This window comes from Salmo salar, chromosome ssa02, assembly GCF_905237065.1.
Source record: "Salmo salar chromosome ssa02, Ssal_v3.1, whole genome shotgun sequence".
Classification (NCBI taxonomy): Eukaryota; Metazoa; Chordata; class Actinopteri; order Salmoniformes; family Salmonidae; genus Salmo; species Salmo salar.
The window spans coordinates 68,503,640-68,522,557 of NC_059443.1; the positions used below are offsets into that span (position 1 = coordinate 68,503,640).

At 40.2% G+C, this 18,918-nt stretch overlaps 1 protein-coding gene across 1 annotated transcript in view; it reads right to left on the bottom strand.

Moving 5' to 3' along the window:
- Window positions 1–16,719, bottom strand: part of LOC106599267 (uncharacterized) — a 39,752-nt gene extending 23,033 nt beyond the window's left edge. The window contains exons 1-3 of the mRNA XM_045713269.1: window positions 16,618–16,719; window positions 10,222–10,387; window positions 6,912–8,734 (exon numbers count right to left, since the gene is read on the bottom strand). Of these exons, the coding sequence (XP_045569225.1) occupies window positions 6,912–8,734; window positions 10,222–10,387; window positions 16,618–16,629 (2,001 nt within the window). The 5' untranslated portion in view covers window positions 16,630–16,719. The remainder of the gene's footprint in view (window positions 1–6,911; window positions 8,735–10,221; window positions 10,388–16,617) is intronic.
- Window positions 16,720–18,918: the final 2,199 nt, after the last annotated feature.

Genomic DNA, 18,918 nt, shown 5'->3' on the forward strand with positions numbered 1-18,918 from the left:
TATGGCAACTGCTCGGCATCTGACCATACAGAGGGTAATGCGTACGGCCCAGTATATCACTGGGGCCAAGCTTCATGCCATCCAGGACCTATATAATAGGCGGTGTCAGAGAAAAGCCCATAAAATTGTCAGAGACTACAGTCACCCAAGTCATAGACTGTTTTCTCTGCTACCGCACGGCAAGCAGTACCAGAGCGCTACCGGAGATGGTGTTAAGGACCAAAAGGCTCCAAGCCATAAGACTGCTGAACAATTAATCAAATGCCCACTGGACTATTTACATTGACAACCCTCTCCCCTCCATTTGTTTTGTACTCGCTGTTTATTATCTATGCATAGTCACTTCACCCCTACCTACATGTACAAATGAGGTGCAATAGTGATACTAAATGCAGTAGACTATGAAAAGGACATTCTGAGACAACTTAGTGATGATGAATTTTACAAAAGACTCCCAAAGGACCCTACTAATCAATTCAAGTCTCTGATCCATGATAAATTGTAAAAATTGTTGAATGAAGTGGAAATTACAAAGACAGAATATGAGCATATGAAAGTTGACTGCCCAACCACACCTGTAATATACACTCTACCCAAAATTCACAAGAGCATGACACCACCTATACCAGGCAGGCCCATTGTGAGTAGTAATGGATCTCTGACAGAGAATATCTCTACCTTTGTAGACCATTTTGTGAGACCCTGGGTGATCTCCCTCCCCACGTATACTAGAGACTCTATTGATTTGATCAATTTTTACAAATCTGTTGTCCATATACCTGAAAATTCTATTCTGTGTACTTTTGATGTTACCAGTCTATATACTAACATCCCCTATCAGGGCAGTCTAGAGGCCCTCATGTTCTACCTCAATAAACATCCTCCTAATGCTCTACCCAGCACCAATTGTATTGTGGACTTGGCTGAACTGGCACTACCCTCCAACTATTTTCTCTTCAGAGGAGACTTCTTCCTCCAGACCAAAGGGACAGCGATGGGGAGCACTATGGCTCCTAATTATACTAACCTATATCTAGGAATGTTTGAAAAACAGGTGGTGCTGAATTCAGACCTTAACCCTTTTCTCTCCAATATTCTCCTAATTTGGAGATATTTGGATGACATTTTCTTGATCTATACAGGCACCCAGGAAGAACTTTTGGAAATCCATGCTTATCTTAACTTTATGAATGAACACCTTCACTTCACCATTAACCTCTGGACGGGCTGACATCCAGTTTTAAAATCCTATCGCCATTTGCATAACAATTTTTTTTTTTTTTTTAATTCTTCCAAATATAGGACTATTTTATATCGTTTTATAGATACACCTCTCCTGAATCGAACCACGTTGTCCGATTTCAAAAAGGCTTTACAGCAAAAGCAAAACATTAGATTATGTTAGAGGAGTATATCGTAAAAGTAGCCACATAGCCATTTTCCGACCAACCACATGCATCACAAATAACCAAAAAACAGCTAAATGCAGCACTAACCTTTGACAATCTTCATCAGATGACACTCCTAGGACATCATGTTACACAATACATGCATTCTTTTGTTCGATAAAGTTCATATTTATATATAAAAACAGCATTTTACATCGGCGCGTGACGTTGACTATTTTCCCTCAAATGCGTCCGGTGAAACAGCGCTACAATTTACTAAATTACTATTCGAAAACATTTTTAAAATGTAATATTGTCATTCTAAGATTTATAGATTAGCATCTCTTGAAAGCACCTGCAATGCCAGATTTAAAAAGAACTTTACTGGGTAATCACACTTTGCGATAAAAGGGGATGCGATACTCAGAAAAATAGGCTAGCAATACAGGTCAGCGCCATCTTGGAACAATCGCATATCAAATATAGTCTTGTATACAATTGTCAATAATCCCTTACCTTTGATTATCTTCATCAGAAGGCACTTCCAGGAATCCCAGGTCCACAACAAATGTATTTTCGTTCGAAAAAGTTAATCCTTTATGTCTTCTTGTTAGCACGTTCTGAAGGCTGCACCAAAAGTACCGTCGTGCGCGGGACTCCTCTCTTACCAAAATGGATTTTTTTTATTTATTTAAGTTCGTTCAAACATGTCAAACGTTGTACAACATAAATCTTTAGGGCCTTTTTCAACCAGAGCTCCAATAACATTCAAGGGGGACGATTGCATTGTCTTTCAAAACGTTTCGAAAGGGGAGGGTAGCCAGGGGCGCCGGCGTCATAATTGGTGATGGCCCTCCCCATGTGACCACGTTCCACAGACTCTCATTCTGTCAGTTTTCACAGTAGAAGGATCAAACCACTTTGTAAGACTGGGGACATCTAGTGGAAGCAATAGGAAGTGCTCAATGAACCATATCTCACGGTGTGATTTATAGGCAAAGTGATGAAGTTGAGTCCGCAATTCAGAATTCCACATCCTGTTACGATCTGTCTCGGGGTTTTGACTGCCATATGAGTTCTGTTATACTCAGACACCATTCAAACAGTTTTAGAAACTTTAGGGTGTTTTCTATCCACAAGTATTAATTATATGCATATCCTAGCTTCTGAGTTTGAGTAGGAGGCCGTTTAAAATGAGCACGAATTTATTTCAAAAATCGCTGTAGCGCCCCCTATCCTAGGCGACCGTCAAGAGGTTTTAACTATGACCTATCACAAATCAGTTTTCTTGATGTGATGGTTATTAAGGACAAACATCCCTACAGATCTCTATAGGAAACCTACGGACAGGAATACCCTCCTTAGAGGTGACAGCTTTCATCCACGTCCACTTATTAAAAGTCTACCTATCAGCCAATTCAGTCGTATCAGAAGAATATGCAGCTCTGATGCTGCTTATCAGAGACAGACCACGGACCTCACACAAAGATTAAGGAAAGGGGGGTACAAAGACAATTGGGTAAAACATGCCAATGATCGTTTTGAAGGACTAACACAGTTGGAAAGCTTAAAACCAAGAGAAAAAGAAAAAGCAGAACATGTCCCATCATGCTTTACCCAATTCTCACCATTGGGGAAGGCATTTAAGGACATATAAGGAAGCACTGGTACATTATTGATACTGACCCACAATTGAAACCCATTTTTAAATATCCTCCACGTATGGTTTTTAAAAGACCCCCAAACATGAGAGATACTGTGGTTAAATCTGATTACCCACCAGAGAAAAGGGAAAAAAATTTGGACAAGGTTCCGGAGAGTAATTACAAATGTGGCCGATGTGCTCAATGCAGCTTCACGTACAAATGCAACTCATTTACACACCCCTGCACAGGACAAAGATTTAAGATCAAGGGCCTGATTACCTTCATGTCCACCAATGTTATTTACATGTTGACATGTCCTTGTGGTCTGTCTTACATAGGGAAAACCCATAGAAGCCTTAAGACACGGATCAGTGAGCACCGCAGCAATATACGGACAGGTGAGACAAAAAATCCGGTTGCTGCTCATTTTGTACAAGCTGGACATCCTTTTAGTTCTCTGAGATACATTGGAATAGAAATGGTGAAGATGTCCTGCAGGGGAGGGGACATTGAGAGGAAACTTCTTCAAAGGGAATCTTTCTGGATCCACAGGCTCAACACATGGTCTCCTCTTGGCCTTAAAGAGGAGCTTGACTTGAAAACGTTTTTATAGTTTCAATAATTCTAAATTGTGTTTTTTTTAATCCTAATTGAATTTTGAATGTGTATGTATATTACTATAAATATTTATGACATTCTCTGTGTATGATCATATATTTTGATACATTGAATGTTAATATTGTGAAACTGTTATACATTTTTTAACTCCTGTTTCAGGAAGTGATGTTACAGAGTACTGCCCCTATATATAGGACCTTCCACGCCCACCTGGGATATGGATGCCTGTTGAAGACCTAAGGGTCGAAATGTAAATAAATATCACCTGGGAGCATGAGCAGCAGTGTGCGGCGTTTTCCTTTCTTTTTTCCAAATGTTTTATTTCTACAATTTCCAAAAGAACCAAACAAAAACATATTTACTTTTTTACGACACGTGTTTGTGCCGTCATGTGTATTAGTAGCACAATTTCTAACCTATTTGCATTATTTTTCACTTGTATACTTGTATAATAACTTCTCTATTGATGTTGTTTTTAAGTTTTCACAGACTTTTCTTAGTGGATGTACAATCGGCGCAAATTGAATTATGGGGAGTTTCAGGCCCCGGAGTGAACATAATTGCACACTCGTAATGCTGACTAAAAATAAGGGCTGAGGGGCTTACATTGCAAACTTCCCTTGCTCGGCAAATCATTTGGATCACCCCCCAAGATGGCGACGGGGGTTCCCCCAAGGGCATAAGGTGAGGGTAAGTGGGGAAGGGTGTGTCTTTTAAGTGTTTGGGCCGCAGCCTTGGTATTCTCTGAACCAGCTTCATGAGGTAGTCACCTGGAATGTATTTCAATGAACAGGTGTGCCTTGTTAAGAGTTAATTTGTGGAATTTCTTCCCTTCTTAATGCGTTTGCGCCAATCAGTTGTGTTGTGACAAGGTAGGGTGGTATGCAGAAGATAGCTCTACTCGGTAAAAGACCAAGTCCATATTATGGCGAGAACTGCTCAACTAAGGAAAGACAAACGACAGTCCATCATTAATTTAAGACATGAAGGTCAGTCAATACGGAAAATGTCAAGATCTTTGAAAGTTTTTTTCAAGTGCAGTCGCAAAAACCATCAAGCGTTATGATGAAACTGGCTCTCATGACCGCCACAGGAAAGGAAGACCAAGAGTTACCTCTGCTGCAGAGGATAAGTTCATTAGAGTAACCAGCCTCACAAATTGCAGCCCAAATAAATGTTTCACAGACTTCAAGCAACATCTCAACATCAACTGTTCAGAGGAGATTGCGTGAATCAGGCCTTCATGGTCGAATTGCTGCAAAGACACCATTACTAAAGGACACCAATAAGAAGAAGAGACTTGCTTGGGCCAAGAAACACAAGCAATGGACATTAGACCGGTTGAAATCTGAGATTTTGGTGAACGGATTATCTCCGCATGTGTGGTTCCCACCGTGAAGCATGGAGGATGTGTGATGGTGTGGGGGTGCTTTGCTGGTGACACTGTCTGTGATTTATTTAGAATTCAAGGCACACTTAACCAGCATGGCTACCATAGCATTCTGCAGCGATACGCCATCCCATCTGGTTTGCGCTTAGTGGGACTATCATTTGTTTTTCAACAGGACAATGACCCAATACACCTCCAGGCTCTGTAAGGGCTATTTGACCAAGAAGCAGAGTGATGGAGTGCTGCATCAGATGACCTGGCCTACACAATCGCCTGACCTCAACCCAATTGAGATGGTTTGGGATGAGGTGGACTGCAGAGTGAAGGGAAAGTAGCCAACAAGTGCTCAGCATATGTGGGAACGCCTACAAGACTGTTGGAAAACTATTCTAGGTGAAGCTGGTTGAGAGAATACCAAGAGTGTGCAAAGCTGTTATCAAGGCAAACGGTGGCTACTTTGAAGAATCTATAAAGAAAAACCCTTGAATAAGTAGCTGTGTCCAAACTTTTAACTGGTACTGTTCATAAAATGTACTTAACAAACTATAGTTTTGGCAAGTTGGTTAAGACATCTACTTTGTGCATGACGCAATTAATTTTTTCAACAATTGTTTACAGACAGATTATTTCACTTATAATTAAATTCCAGTGAGTCAGAAGTTTACATACACTGAGTTGACTGTGCCTTTACACAGCTTGGAAAATTCCAGAAAATGATGTCATGGCTTTAGAAGCTTCTGATAGGCTAATTGACATAATTTGTGTCAATTGGAGGTGTACCTGTGGATGTATTTCAAGGCCTACCTTCAAACTCAGTGCCTCTTTGCTTGACATCATGGGAAAATCTAAAGAAATCAGCCAAGAACTCAGAAAAACATTGTAGACCTCCACAAGTCTGGTTCATCCTTGGGAGCAATTTCCAAACATCTGAAGGTACCACGTTCACCTGTACAAACACTAGTACGCAAGTATAAACACCATGGGACCATGCAACCGTCATACCGCTCAGGAAGGAGACGCGTTCTGTCTCCTAGAGATGAACGTATTTGGTGCGAGAAGTGCAAATCAATCCCAGAACAACAGAAAAGGACCTTCTGAAGATGTTGGAGGAAACAGCTGTTATGCAACTGTTATGCATCTGTTGGTCACAGATCCCTTAAAAAAACGGTAGTCAGTATCTGGTGTGACCACCATTTGCCTCATGCAGTGCAACATAAGATAAAGGATTTAATGTATTTTTCAATACATGTCTCGTGGAAATTACTACCAAGGACTGTCAAACTTAAATGCATCATTCTTTATTATCAGCAAGCTGGAGAGGTTGCAACAAACTTAATGCACCATAGTACACTTCGGTCGGGAGCTCTTTCGGGGCAGTCCCGTTAGTTCTCTTATATACTGCTTACACAGACAAGTTATATTTGCATGATTTACATTATTCATCATTAACGTTTGGTTCCTGCATGTAACTTATAGAACATATTCTGGACGTTCTGCCAAAATGTCTGAGGGGGTCATGACCATCTCCCCCTCACATCTCTACCCAGCACCTACAGGAACCAATGATTGTATGAGACAAGCAGTACAATTCAAGGCTCTCCCTTCAGACAACATTTCCCCCCACACATGAATATACACCTACTAGTGGTGAAACATTTTATTATACATTATTTAATGGATAATATGAGTTAAGAAAATAAAAGATACAGCGCTGAACACCCCCACCCCATCCCACACACAGCACTCCTACTCCAAGACACTTGATACATATGGATGCAGAGCTGCATATTATGCTACACAGGTTACCATGGCAATCAGACTTAGTAAACTGTTAGAGAATGGGAGACATGACTCTTAACATGTTTTCTATTTAAACTTACTTAGGGATCTGGAACCAGTGCCAGAGAGGAGGGAAATGAAAGAAAACGTTTGTGCTTTCTGGTGTTTTTTCAGTGACCCTGAACCAGCAAAGCTCTTTCCACATAGACAGGAGTAAGATTTCTCTCCTGTGTGTATTCGCTGGTGTTTAGTCAGGTTTCCTGATTGACTGAAGCTCTTCCCACACTGACCACAGCTATAAGGTTTCTCTCCTGTGTGTAAGCGCTGGTGTGTAGTCAGGTCTCCTGATCGACTGAAGCTCTTCCCACACTGATCACAGCTATAAGGCTTCTCTCCTGTGTGTATGCGTTGGTGTGTAGTCAGGGCTCCTGAATGATTGAAGCTCTTCTCACACTGATCACAGCTATAAGGCTTCTCTCCTGTGTGTATGCGTTGGTGTGTAATCAGGGATCCTGATTGATTGAAGCTCTTCCCACACTGATCACAGCTATAAGGCTTCTCTCCTGTGTGTATGCGTTGGTGTGTAGCCAGGATTCCAAATTGAGCAAAGCTCTTCCCACACTGATCACAGCTATAAGGCTTCTCTCCTGTGTGTATGCGCTGGTGTATAGTCAGGTGTCCTAACTTATTGAAGCTCTTCCCACACTGATCACAGCTATAAGGCTTCTCTCCTGTGTGTATGCGTTGGTGTGTAATCAGGGATCCTGATTTATTGAAGCTCTTCCCACACTGATCACAGCTATAAGGCTTCTCTCCTGTGTGTATGCGCTGGTGTGTAGTCAGGTGTCCTGACTTATTGAAGCTCTTCCCACACTGATCACAGCTATAAGGCTTCTCTCCTGTGTGTATGCGTTGGTGTGTATTCAGGGATCCTGACTTATTGAAGCTCTTCCCACACTGATCACAGCTATAAGGCTTCTCTCCTGTGTGTATGCGTTGGTGTGTATTCAGGGATCCTGACTTATTGAAGCTCTTCCCACACTGATCACAGCTATAAGGTTTCTCTCCTGTGTGTATGCGTTGGTGTGTAATCAGGGATCCTGATTGATTGAAGCTCTTCCCACACTGATCACAGCTATAAGGCTTCTCTCCTGTGTGTATGCGTTGGTGTGTATTCAGGGATCCTGAATTATTGAAGCTCTTCCCACACTGATCACAGCTATGAGGCTTCTCTCCTGTGTGTATGCGCTGGTGTATAGCCAGGTGTCCTGATTGACTGAAGCTCTTCCCACACTGATCACAGCCATAAGACTTCTCTCCTGTGTGTATGCGTTGGTGTATAGTCAGGTGTCCTGATTGACTGAAGCTCTTCCCACACTGATCACAGCTATAAGGCTTCTCTCCTGTGTGTATGCATTGGTGTCTAGTCAGGGCTCCTGAGTGATTGAAGCTCTTCCCACACTCATCACAGCTATAAGGCTTCTCTCCTGTGTGTATGCATTGGTGTCTAGTCAGGGCTCCTGAGTGATTGAAGCTCTTCCCACACTGATCACAGCTATAAGGCTTCTCTCCTGTGTGTTTAGTCTGGGCTCCTGACTGATTTAAGTATTTTCCACAATCAAAGCAGGTATAAGGTCCCTCCCCTGAATGAGTTCTCAGATGAGATTTCAAGGTTTTAGATGCATGCTCTAGAGTGTGAATTTGCTCATGAATTGTCAAGTCTTGTTCAGCCAAACTCTTCCCACAGTCAGAGCAGCAGTGGTGAGGTTTCTTCCCTATACCTCTATGCTGGTGTTTCTTGAAGTGTTCTGATCTGGAGAGACTCTTCTCTTTCTTGTCAGCATCATGATGTTGTTGAGGCTGTCCAGATGATAAGCCCCTCCCACTAAGAGAGCAACGATTATTGATGTCCCCTGTGAAACAAAGACATTGAATACTTAGGTTTTGCGAATATGGGTCCATAAACAGATGGCCTTCATTTCATGGAAGGACCCTTTTGCGTCCCTTTCATATTTTTCCAGGAGAAATTGTGCACCAGTATTACATTTTAAATCTGTTATTAAATAATATGAATAAAGACTTGCTAAAGTGACAAATTTCTGAATTTTGACAAGTCCCTCCGTCAACCCTGTAGAACTTCTAGAAAGATTTTAACCCAACTAATAAAATCATTTCTCCAAGTTTTACCATCTTTGAGTAAAGTTACAAGCGCAGAATAATATGATTATTGTGAAGTCAATTAATATAAGAGATTGATTTAAATGTTGACATGCTATGAAATAACAATTTCCCTAATAAACCTGTTTACATGGACACATCTGAAATCAGGCTACCTGACGGGACTTTGGCAATTTTCAGCATTTATCAATCAAAATAAACGTTCTACCACAGCGACTATGTTATTATTTTGACGCAGTATAAAGTTTGTATGTGAAAACTATTTCTAAGCTGCATACTTTCAGTTTTTCCTGAACTCACAGGACTCGGGCAAAAGAATTTAGCTGGCGCTGCTTGTGTTAGCACATGCACAGATTAAATACACCTCTATAACTCTGATTAAAGTGTTCACATGTCCTAATCATTCTAAAGATTGCTCAGAAAACCAGGTGTTTTAAAGCTGTATCCTTACTTCGGTTATGAACTTACACCAATTAAGATAAGCAGAGTAAGGTGTTTACATGACTAATGCCATACTCAGCCTACTGCCATAACTAGTTTAATGTCAAATTATGAGTGTGCATGTAAAGCCCTAGTTATTTGGTTACTTTGACAGTCATTTCTGAACATTATTTATTTCATGTAATTAGTGATTCATTTACATCTGTCCTTCATTTTAAGATCAACCCATGTTTTAATATGGTGAAACGGTTCTCTACATTTTTTGGGGCAAAAGAAACATTGAACGTCAAATCAGATTTTCTGGTTCTAGTCTTATCGATTCTATGGTGTTTTTTATAGAAAACTGAGCAAGTGAACCATTTTATCCAGAAATTGGTATGGTAGAATAATGTTTTTGTGAAGCTAGCATTACATTTTTTTCACTCCCCGTGGAACAAAACTAGCTTCCATCCCTGTCATAAGCAAATTTGTGGCTGATTTAAAGGACTATTTTACCAATGTAAACTAGTGGTTTTGTTGTTTTCAGTAGTCCCCTGTTACTTTATTTAGCACATTGGCACTTACCACAGTATGTATTTTCATATAACCTCTTGAGATGGAAAACATGTTTTTATGAAATCGAACATGTGCTCTTCATGAAAGAAAGTAAAAATTAGGTGAAATCCAACGTTTTTTGGGGGGGACCAAGTTACACTTCTCAAAATTGGGTGGAACTACCAAATATTTTCATCAATATATAATTTACCAATTAATTGTTACAGAAGCAGACTAATCCACACACCATGGTTCTTACTTAATGAAATCATATCTCCATGTTCCTCTTCTCGTCTCTCAGTTCCACTCTGCCCTGGTGTTTTCCTACAGTCGACCAGAACCAGCAGTAAAGTACGGAGAGGCGGTGGACCTGGGGACTCCTGGAGTGTGGAGGGGGACGGACTAGCTTTGTCCTGTTGGCCACAAGAAGTTTACAGTTGATCATTAAACCAAATATTGTATTAATTCAGTCTGAACCTCTGATTTGGGTGCATCCCTCGAATATCTCCTTTTACCTGAAATGTTCAACCGTTCACTACAACCCACAAATCTAAGAGCATTGGATTGGTGGGCATGGGCTAGTTTCCACCATATTTCTTATACCAGTCATTTCCTATCAAACAACGCGGAAGAGGAGAAGCAAGAGAGATAACTGGGCCCAAAATCTTGCTTCTGGCTTATTTGATCTTATATACATTTTCGTAACGAGTTGGTTGTTAGGAGTGTATTGGTAAAAGTAGGACACGTGACATCCCGGCAACTTTGAGGAATAAAACACTTTGTATGGGAGTAGTACCTGGTCGTCACTAGTTACCACAAACAAAGCCATAAACCACATCCATTTCTACAACTGATCTTTTTAAATGTGATTTTAACCCTAACCTTGAAAACACTAACTTTATGCCTAACCCTAAATGAATAAAAATATGATATAGATGTTCGACATTGTGGCAACTAGTGAAAACACGCATATCTGCCCTCTCATTGGCTATAATGGTCCCACCTGATCTTGCCTCATCCCGATTGCCTTCCAGCTGCGTTACAAACTCAACAACCCTCGGCCCTAAACCCTCAGCCCTTGAATTGCGTTTTACATCCGAGTGTACCTTAAAATGTCCCTTGCCCAAGCGAGGGAGAGTGAAGATCGGAGGCAACGTCCTTGGTGGAAATCTTGAAGTTTAACTTAAAAACAACCAACCTAAAGCTATCAACGTACCTAGTAAGCTAACGTATCTAGCTAGCGTCGTGGAAATATTGGTCCAATAATATTTCTCAGATACCGGAACATTAAATTAAAATAGACTATTACAAAGCCAAGCTGGTCCAAGGATCATCTGACTTCGCCAGTCTCAGCACACTCCTTTTATACAGTGTCACCCTTACTTAGTCACTCCTCTTTATGCAAAATACCCTTTGACATTTCGCCACCATTATCTTTTTGTCTCACTTCTGACTTACTTAAACCCATCTTAGATTATATTGGTGGCATCACCATAGTACATTACAACAAAAAAAAAATATATATATATATACATATATACACACACAGTTGAAGTCAGAAGTTTACATACATTTAGGTTGGAGTCATTAAAACTAGTTTTTAAACCACTCTACAAATTTCTTGTTAACAAACTCTTGTTTTGGCAAGTCAGTTAGGACATCTACTTTGTGCATGACACAAGTAATTTTTCCAACAATTGTTTACAGACAGATTATTTCACTGTATCACAATTTCAGTGGGTCAGAAGTTTACATACACCAAGTTGACTGTGCCTTTAAACAGCTTGGAAAACTCCAGAAAATGATGTCATGGCTTTAGAAGCTTCTGATAGGTACACCTCAAATGATGTCAATTAGCCTGTGGATGTATTTCAAGGCCTACCTTCAAACCCAGTGCCTCTTTGCTTGACATCATGGGAAAATCAAAATAAATCAGTCAAGACCTCAGAAAAAAATTTAAACCTCCACAAGTCTGGTTCATCTTTGGGAGCAATTTCCAAACGCCTGAAGGTACCACGTTCACCTGAACAAACAATTGTATGCAAGTATAAACACCATGGGACCACGCAGCCATCATATAGCTCAGGAAGGAGACGCGTTCTGTCTCCAAGAGATTTACGTCCTTTGTTGCGAAAAGTGCAAATCAATCCCAGAACAACAGCAAAGGACCTTGTGAAGATGCTGGAGGAAACAGGTACAAAAGTATCTATATCCACAGTAAACCGAGTCCTATATCGACATAACCTGAAAGGCCGCTCAGCAAGGAAGAAGCCACTGCTCCAAAACCGCCATAAAAAAGCCAGACTACGGTTTGCAACTGCACATGGGGACAAAGATCGTACTTTTTGGAGAAATGTCCTCTGGTCTGATGAAACAAAAATAGAACTGTTTGGCCAAAATGACCATCGTTATGTTTGGAGGAAAAAGGGAAACGCTTGCAAGCTGAAGAACCCCATTCCAACCGTCAAGCACGGGGGTGGCAGCATCATGTTGTGGGGGTGCTTTGCTGCAGGAGGGACTGGTGCATGTCACAAAATAGATGGCATCATGAGGATGGAAAATTATGTGGATATAATGAAGCAGAGGCCTACAAACCTGACTCAGTTACACCAGCTCTGTCAGGAGGAATGGGCCAAAATTCACCCAACTTATTGTGGGAAGCTTGTGGAAGGCTACCCGAAACATTTGACCCAAGTTAAACAATTTAAAGGCAATGATTCCAAATACTAATTGAGTGTATGTAAACTTCTGACCCACTGGGAATGTGATGAAGGAAATAAAAGCTGAAATAAATCACTCTACTATTATTCTGACATTTCACATTCTTAAAATAAAGTGGTGATCCTAACTGACCTAAGACAGGGAATTTTTACTAGGATTAAATGTCAGGAATTGTGAAAAACTGAGTTTAAATGTATTTGGCTAAGGTGTATGTAAACTTCCGACATCAACTGTACCTTCCTAATACAGGTACATGTCTAGTGGTTCCTGTAAATGATTAACTAATGTGCATGTCCAATGGCCTTCACAAGACCAGGCTAATGGTGCCTATAAATGATTAACTAATGTGCATGTCCAAAAGCCGTCAGAAGACCAGGCATGACCCAGAATGGTTAAGCCTGTATTGACTCAGCTTGCACATACACATTGGTTCTGCTTACACATATACTAATGGTAAACTCCATATCGATTCTGCTGACTACTTCTAAGAAAACAGTATAGGTACTGGAAAATCCCCAACACTAGCGCTCCTACCAGGTAGCTAGCTACAGTTACCCATAGCTGGCTAGCTAGTTTTATAGTTTGGTCATTTATTCCAATACATTTCAGAATTGCACTCCTCACTACAAAACTAAGCCAATTTACCAACACTAATATATATTTTTATAATTGCAAGCTAGCTTCATATTTTTACTGAGATACCGAAAATGCAGGGTGTTGATTAAATGTGACACTTAGCGGCCACCAGATTTTGACAATGTGACTACATTTTGCAATGAATTGTGGGTCATATCAACCCCGCAAGTGACCAAAGTTGTTCACTCGCTCTTTCAAGCTAAATCGAGGGCCAACGTTAGGGAATTGGCAATCAAACTGCATCCGGTTTCGACGGGGATACATCCAAAGAGGTTCTACCTGAAACTCAAAAGGGTTCTCCTATGGGGACAGCCGAAGAACCCTTTAAGGTTCTAGATAGCACCCTTTTTTTGTAAGAGTGTAGTGCTGCTACGCCCACTCCTCTACAACACTTCAACCGTCCAAATAAAGGGAAAAACAACGTGTTTGGACTGCAGCCATTTATTTTCTTTGTTAGAACGGCCACTTAAATATCTGGTCAAGTAATGGCTAATACGTAAGAAATCAGTGAATGAATGTGAACATGTGCACACTTCATGAGGAAGGAGAGAATTAGGTCATAGTCACAGATTCCTAAACATGATTGAATGGACTGCCTTAAATGTTGCTGGAACAAGTAGGGAGCAGGTCTCGAAACCTCGACCTTCTAGCCCGAAGTCCAGCGCGCTATAGAAAGCCGCAAAAGCATGCTCGAGCGGTAGAGTCGATATCCGCGCTTATAAACACAGGGTCATTACAATACAAATGATATAGTTGTAGGCTACTTTAAAAAAAAAAATGTAACCGCAAATCCGATATACAAAAAAATTATATTATTTAGAATGACGGCCTATGAACAATGGATTAACAACCTTGTTCAGGGACAGATGTTTACCTTGTCAGCTCGGGGATCGGTTACTGGGCCAACGCTGTAACCACTAGGCTACCTGCCGCCCCAAACAGAACTAAACAGGAATGTGAAGGTTCAAAGATGATGAAAACTAGGCCTAGACATTTTATAAAACACAGCGGGCATATAATGTTAAAACCAGACTTACCCGACCCATTGTGGAAGCTGTTTCTTTGTATGATATGAACTGTTCGTCGCTAGCTGTCCTCGTCAACAACGTTCTGTTGTCTTGTTCTCCTTTAAGATTTTATGGCAGACTACACCTATTGGCGTATTGCCGCCACCTACTGTACGGCGGGTGAACAACAAATAAAAATATCCATCCAAAATATTTATATCGTAGGTAAAGAATTCATGCAGTACATCTCTCCATAATTGTGTCAAATCTTCATGATTTTGTTCCATTATAAATCTACTTATGTCTTGCCACAGATTCTTTACATGAATACCATAAAAAAAAGATGCAACACTGTTTCTAGGTGGTCATTACAAAAGATACAACTTGAATGTATCTATTTTTTTGTACTTCTACTTCTCCAATAAGGCATGACATAAGGTATATAGATAGATACAAAATCTTGTTGATACAAGGCAAGTACCGCTCTGTTGTTGAACGGACCAAAACAAAAACAAATCTTTACTACTGTTGAGTGAACAGCGGTAATCGAAGGTAGGTTCTGAGGGTCTTAACATGTTCCTGAATAATAAAGCAACACCTGAGGGAATGGAGACTAAAACAATTGTAAACTCTTCAGGCGTTATAGGGATCTTGTAAAGTGATAAGAATGAGTCATAATGAAGTTAAAGACCTTCTGCATTTATAAGTTGTCTCATATAAATGAAGTGAGAAGCAGATGTGGTTGAGCAGATAATGGATTTAATATACTGATCGACTGAATTCATGAATACACACCTAGTATTGTTGAAACCTTATTCTACATTATACAGTTATTTCATGGATAATAGGAGTTACTGAAATAAGATACAGCTCTGAACACCCCCACCCACCTCAACATCCCCCCTCTACACACAAACAGGTTCACTATGACATTTTCCATGATGACATTAAGCCATTTAGATCAAAATGAGAATACATGGATAGGGGACCTGATCCTAGATCAGCACTACTACTCCAACACACTTGATACATATGGATCCAGAGCTGCATATTATGATACATAGGTTACCATGGTAATTAGACTTAATAAACTGTTTGAGAATGGTTGATAGAAAACATCCTGTAAAGAGTAGTCTATTGAAACTTTATTTAGGGATCTGGAACCGGTGCCGGAGAGGAGGGAGATAAAAGATGACACATTTGTGCTTTCTGCTGTTTTATCAGTGACCCTGAATGAGCAAATCTCTTTCCATTGTGGTGGACATTTTAATATTATATTATTCTACTATACTGTTAAATTAGACATACTATACTGTTTTTACTTAGATAATTGTCTATGGTATATGTTACTATTTTACTGAGAGAATTGTCTATTGTTATATGCTAATATTCTTTGCTGATACAGGCTTGTTTTGTACGCTCAGCTCATAAATCTGAGCGTACAGATTTATGAGCTGCTTGGGTGCTACCGCAATATGTGAGCTCCTGTGTTTACAATCGGCAGAAATGTAGCTATGTGGGAAGTGCAGGGAGGAACAGAGTGGTGCCGATATCAGCCATCTTGATCTACACAGACAAGCTAAATTACCTCTTACAACTCTGTTTCCAGTGGCTGTTTCTGCACATCGGCTAACTGTCAAATATAAAAGGATGTACTTTCAATAAAAGGCGAAAGACAGCTCTGTTCATTGAGCTTTCAACACTGACTATTCTTAGTGATGGTTGATTGCTTCATTTTTGCAAATCTTATAATAAATATGTTGTTTGAAGTCTCTCTTTCTATAGAATTTCTCTGACACCACAAAGACAGGAGTAAGGATTCTCTCCTGCGTGTGTGAGCAAATATTTCTACTTTTTAAGAGAAACGAGGCTGGCAGATAGGATTTAGGTCCTCGATCCCTGTTGCTGGCCCACACTCTAGTACATTAGGTGGTGTAATGTACCATAAAGTTGGACGCCAACCACCGATAAACCCCAAAGAAGAATATGTATTTTCACTGTCAGAGTGAGTATCTGGTCAAATCAGTGGAGGTGAACAAGTGCACAGTTTGGGAGGAAGTAGAGATAAATTAGGTAATATGACAGATTTCCAAACATGATATAGTTGTAGACTACTCTGCTGACGGAAAAAATATCCTAACAAGTTTTACAATCATGTTTATTTTTGTCCAGCAGTTTAAACCGAACACAGGAATGTGGAGGATCAAAGATGATGAAACTACACCTAGACATTTATACAACACAGCAGGCCTTTACTGTTAAAAGGAAACCAGACTTACCGGATCCATCATGGAAGCTATTGTTTTCTTCAGTGTTTCTTACTAAGACAAGAAATGTGTAGGCTACAGTACAGTTACTTTGTTGTCACAGAGTTCAGATAAGGATTAGGGAGTTCGCAGGGGAGAATTCCAGTCTCAAGGCTGCAACTGATGCACCCCTAGACCAGAGCAATCAAACATGTATTTAGATATTCAAGCGCAATTACGTTATGACAGCATAACGTCTCACATCATTATTTAACCAGGCAAGTCAGATAAGAAGACATTTTTATTTACAATGACGGCCTAGGAACAGTGGGTTAACTGCATTGTTAGAGGGCACTACTACAGATGTTTACCTTGTCAGCTCGGGGATTCGATTTAGCAACCTTTCAGTTGCTGTCCCAACGCTCTATCCACTAGACTACCTGCTGCCCCAGGCTAATCTTACTTCAGAAAGTTCCTGGAAAAGATTCTACCTAATCTATACAGATTGAGTAAAACCAAGAAAACGTTCAACAACACACCTTTCACTAAGAATCCTGCTGTCTGCTATCGTCTACTTTTACCTGACAGCAACTTGGAACCGAGTTATATTTGAGTCTAGCTATTCTCAAGGCTATTGTTGCATCTCCCTCCCTGCAACATTAAACATAAAGAGAGACAACAAACACACTTTATAACTGGTGAAAAACTACATCTGATACTTCAATTAAGCAGGAAAAAGCACTTATTATAACAGAGGTGTAGCACTGTAAGACACGTGAATCTCTGTTGATTGTTTAAAACATGTTTCATTCTCAGGACCATGACTACAACATTGAGTATTGGGACACAGGGCAACAACATATCCTGGTCTCTTCTACATAATTCAACTAAACGTTTAAAAAAATACATATTTAAAAAAAAAAATGTATATGCAATCAGCAACGTCAAACAAAACAAGAAAACATGAAACCACATTCGTATGTATGTTTTACAATGACATTTACATGCAAACATTCGTTCCACATAACACATCACCAATAAAAAGTAGAATGGTAAGGTATAAGATATTGTCAAGTGTATTTCCAGTGTGAAGAGAGAGGAGTTTGGTAGGAGACCTTACTGGCCGTGAGAGAACAGAAGAGTGTGAGGTCTGTGGTTGACATGACCTATAAGTACTGATGGGCAGAGCTGGCTTCCTGCCCTCATGATGCCTCTTCCTAACAACCAACACATCATTCAATTCACAATAAAATGTGTGAACATCTTTCTGGAGCACACTTAATACACAATAAGGAAAGTTCAAAGATATCACAAATAAAATCCTTTAAAATAAATTCAACAACATAATTTGACGACACTAATAGTCCTATGTCTTCTGTACTTCCGTATGTCCCATCAGCTACACTAAAACCTGGTGAAGGGTTTAAAAATAAATATGTGAACATCTTTTAGGACCAAACGAATTATACAAGAGGACTAAGGTCCTTTTAAAAATGTATTATTAGATTTAAAAAACATAATGAATGTGATAAGCAGACGTTGTTGAGCAGATAATGGATTTAATTTATTGATCTATTGAATACATGAATACACACCTTGTATTGTTGAAACATTATTCTACATTATACAATTAATTAATGGATAATAGGAGTTACTGAAATAAGATACAGCTCTGAACACCCCCACCGCCAACCCACAGCACTCCTACTCCAAGAAGCTTGATACATATGGTTCCAGAGCTGACTCTTTACAACATGTTTTCTGTTCAAACTTTATTTAGACATCTTGAACCGGTGACTGAGAGGAGGGAGAAGAAAGAAAACATGTTTGTGCTTTCTGGTGTTTTTTCAGTGACCCTGATTGAGCAAAGCTCTTTCCACATACACCTTACTCCTGTCTCTCTCCAGTGTGTATGCATTGGTGTCTGCTCAGGGCTGCTGATTGATTAAAGCTCTTCCCACACTGATCACAACTATAAGGCTTCTCCCCTGTGTGTATAAGTCGGTGTTTGGTCACGGTGAAATCTCAGGCAAAACTCTTCCCACACTTATCACAGCTATAAGGCTTCCTCCAGCATGAATCCGCTGGTGAATGACCAATTTCTCTGTTTAGTAAAACTCTTCCCACAGTCAGAGCAGCGGTGGTGAGGTTTCTTCCCTATAAGTCTCTGCTGGTGTTTATTGAGACGTTCTGATCTGGAGAGGCTCTTCTGGAGAGACGTCTTGTCAGCATCATGTTGTTGTTGAGGCTCCCCTTATGATAAGCCCCTCCCACTGAGAGAGCAACGGTTAGGGCTGTCCCCTGTGAAACAAAGATAATGAATAGCAGGTTAAC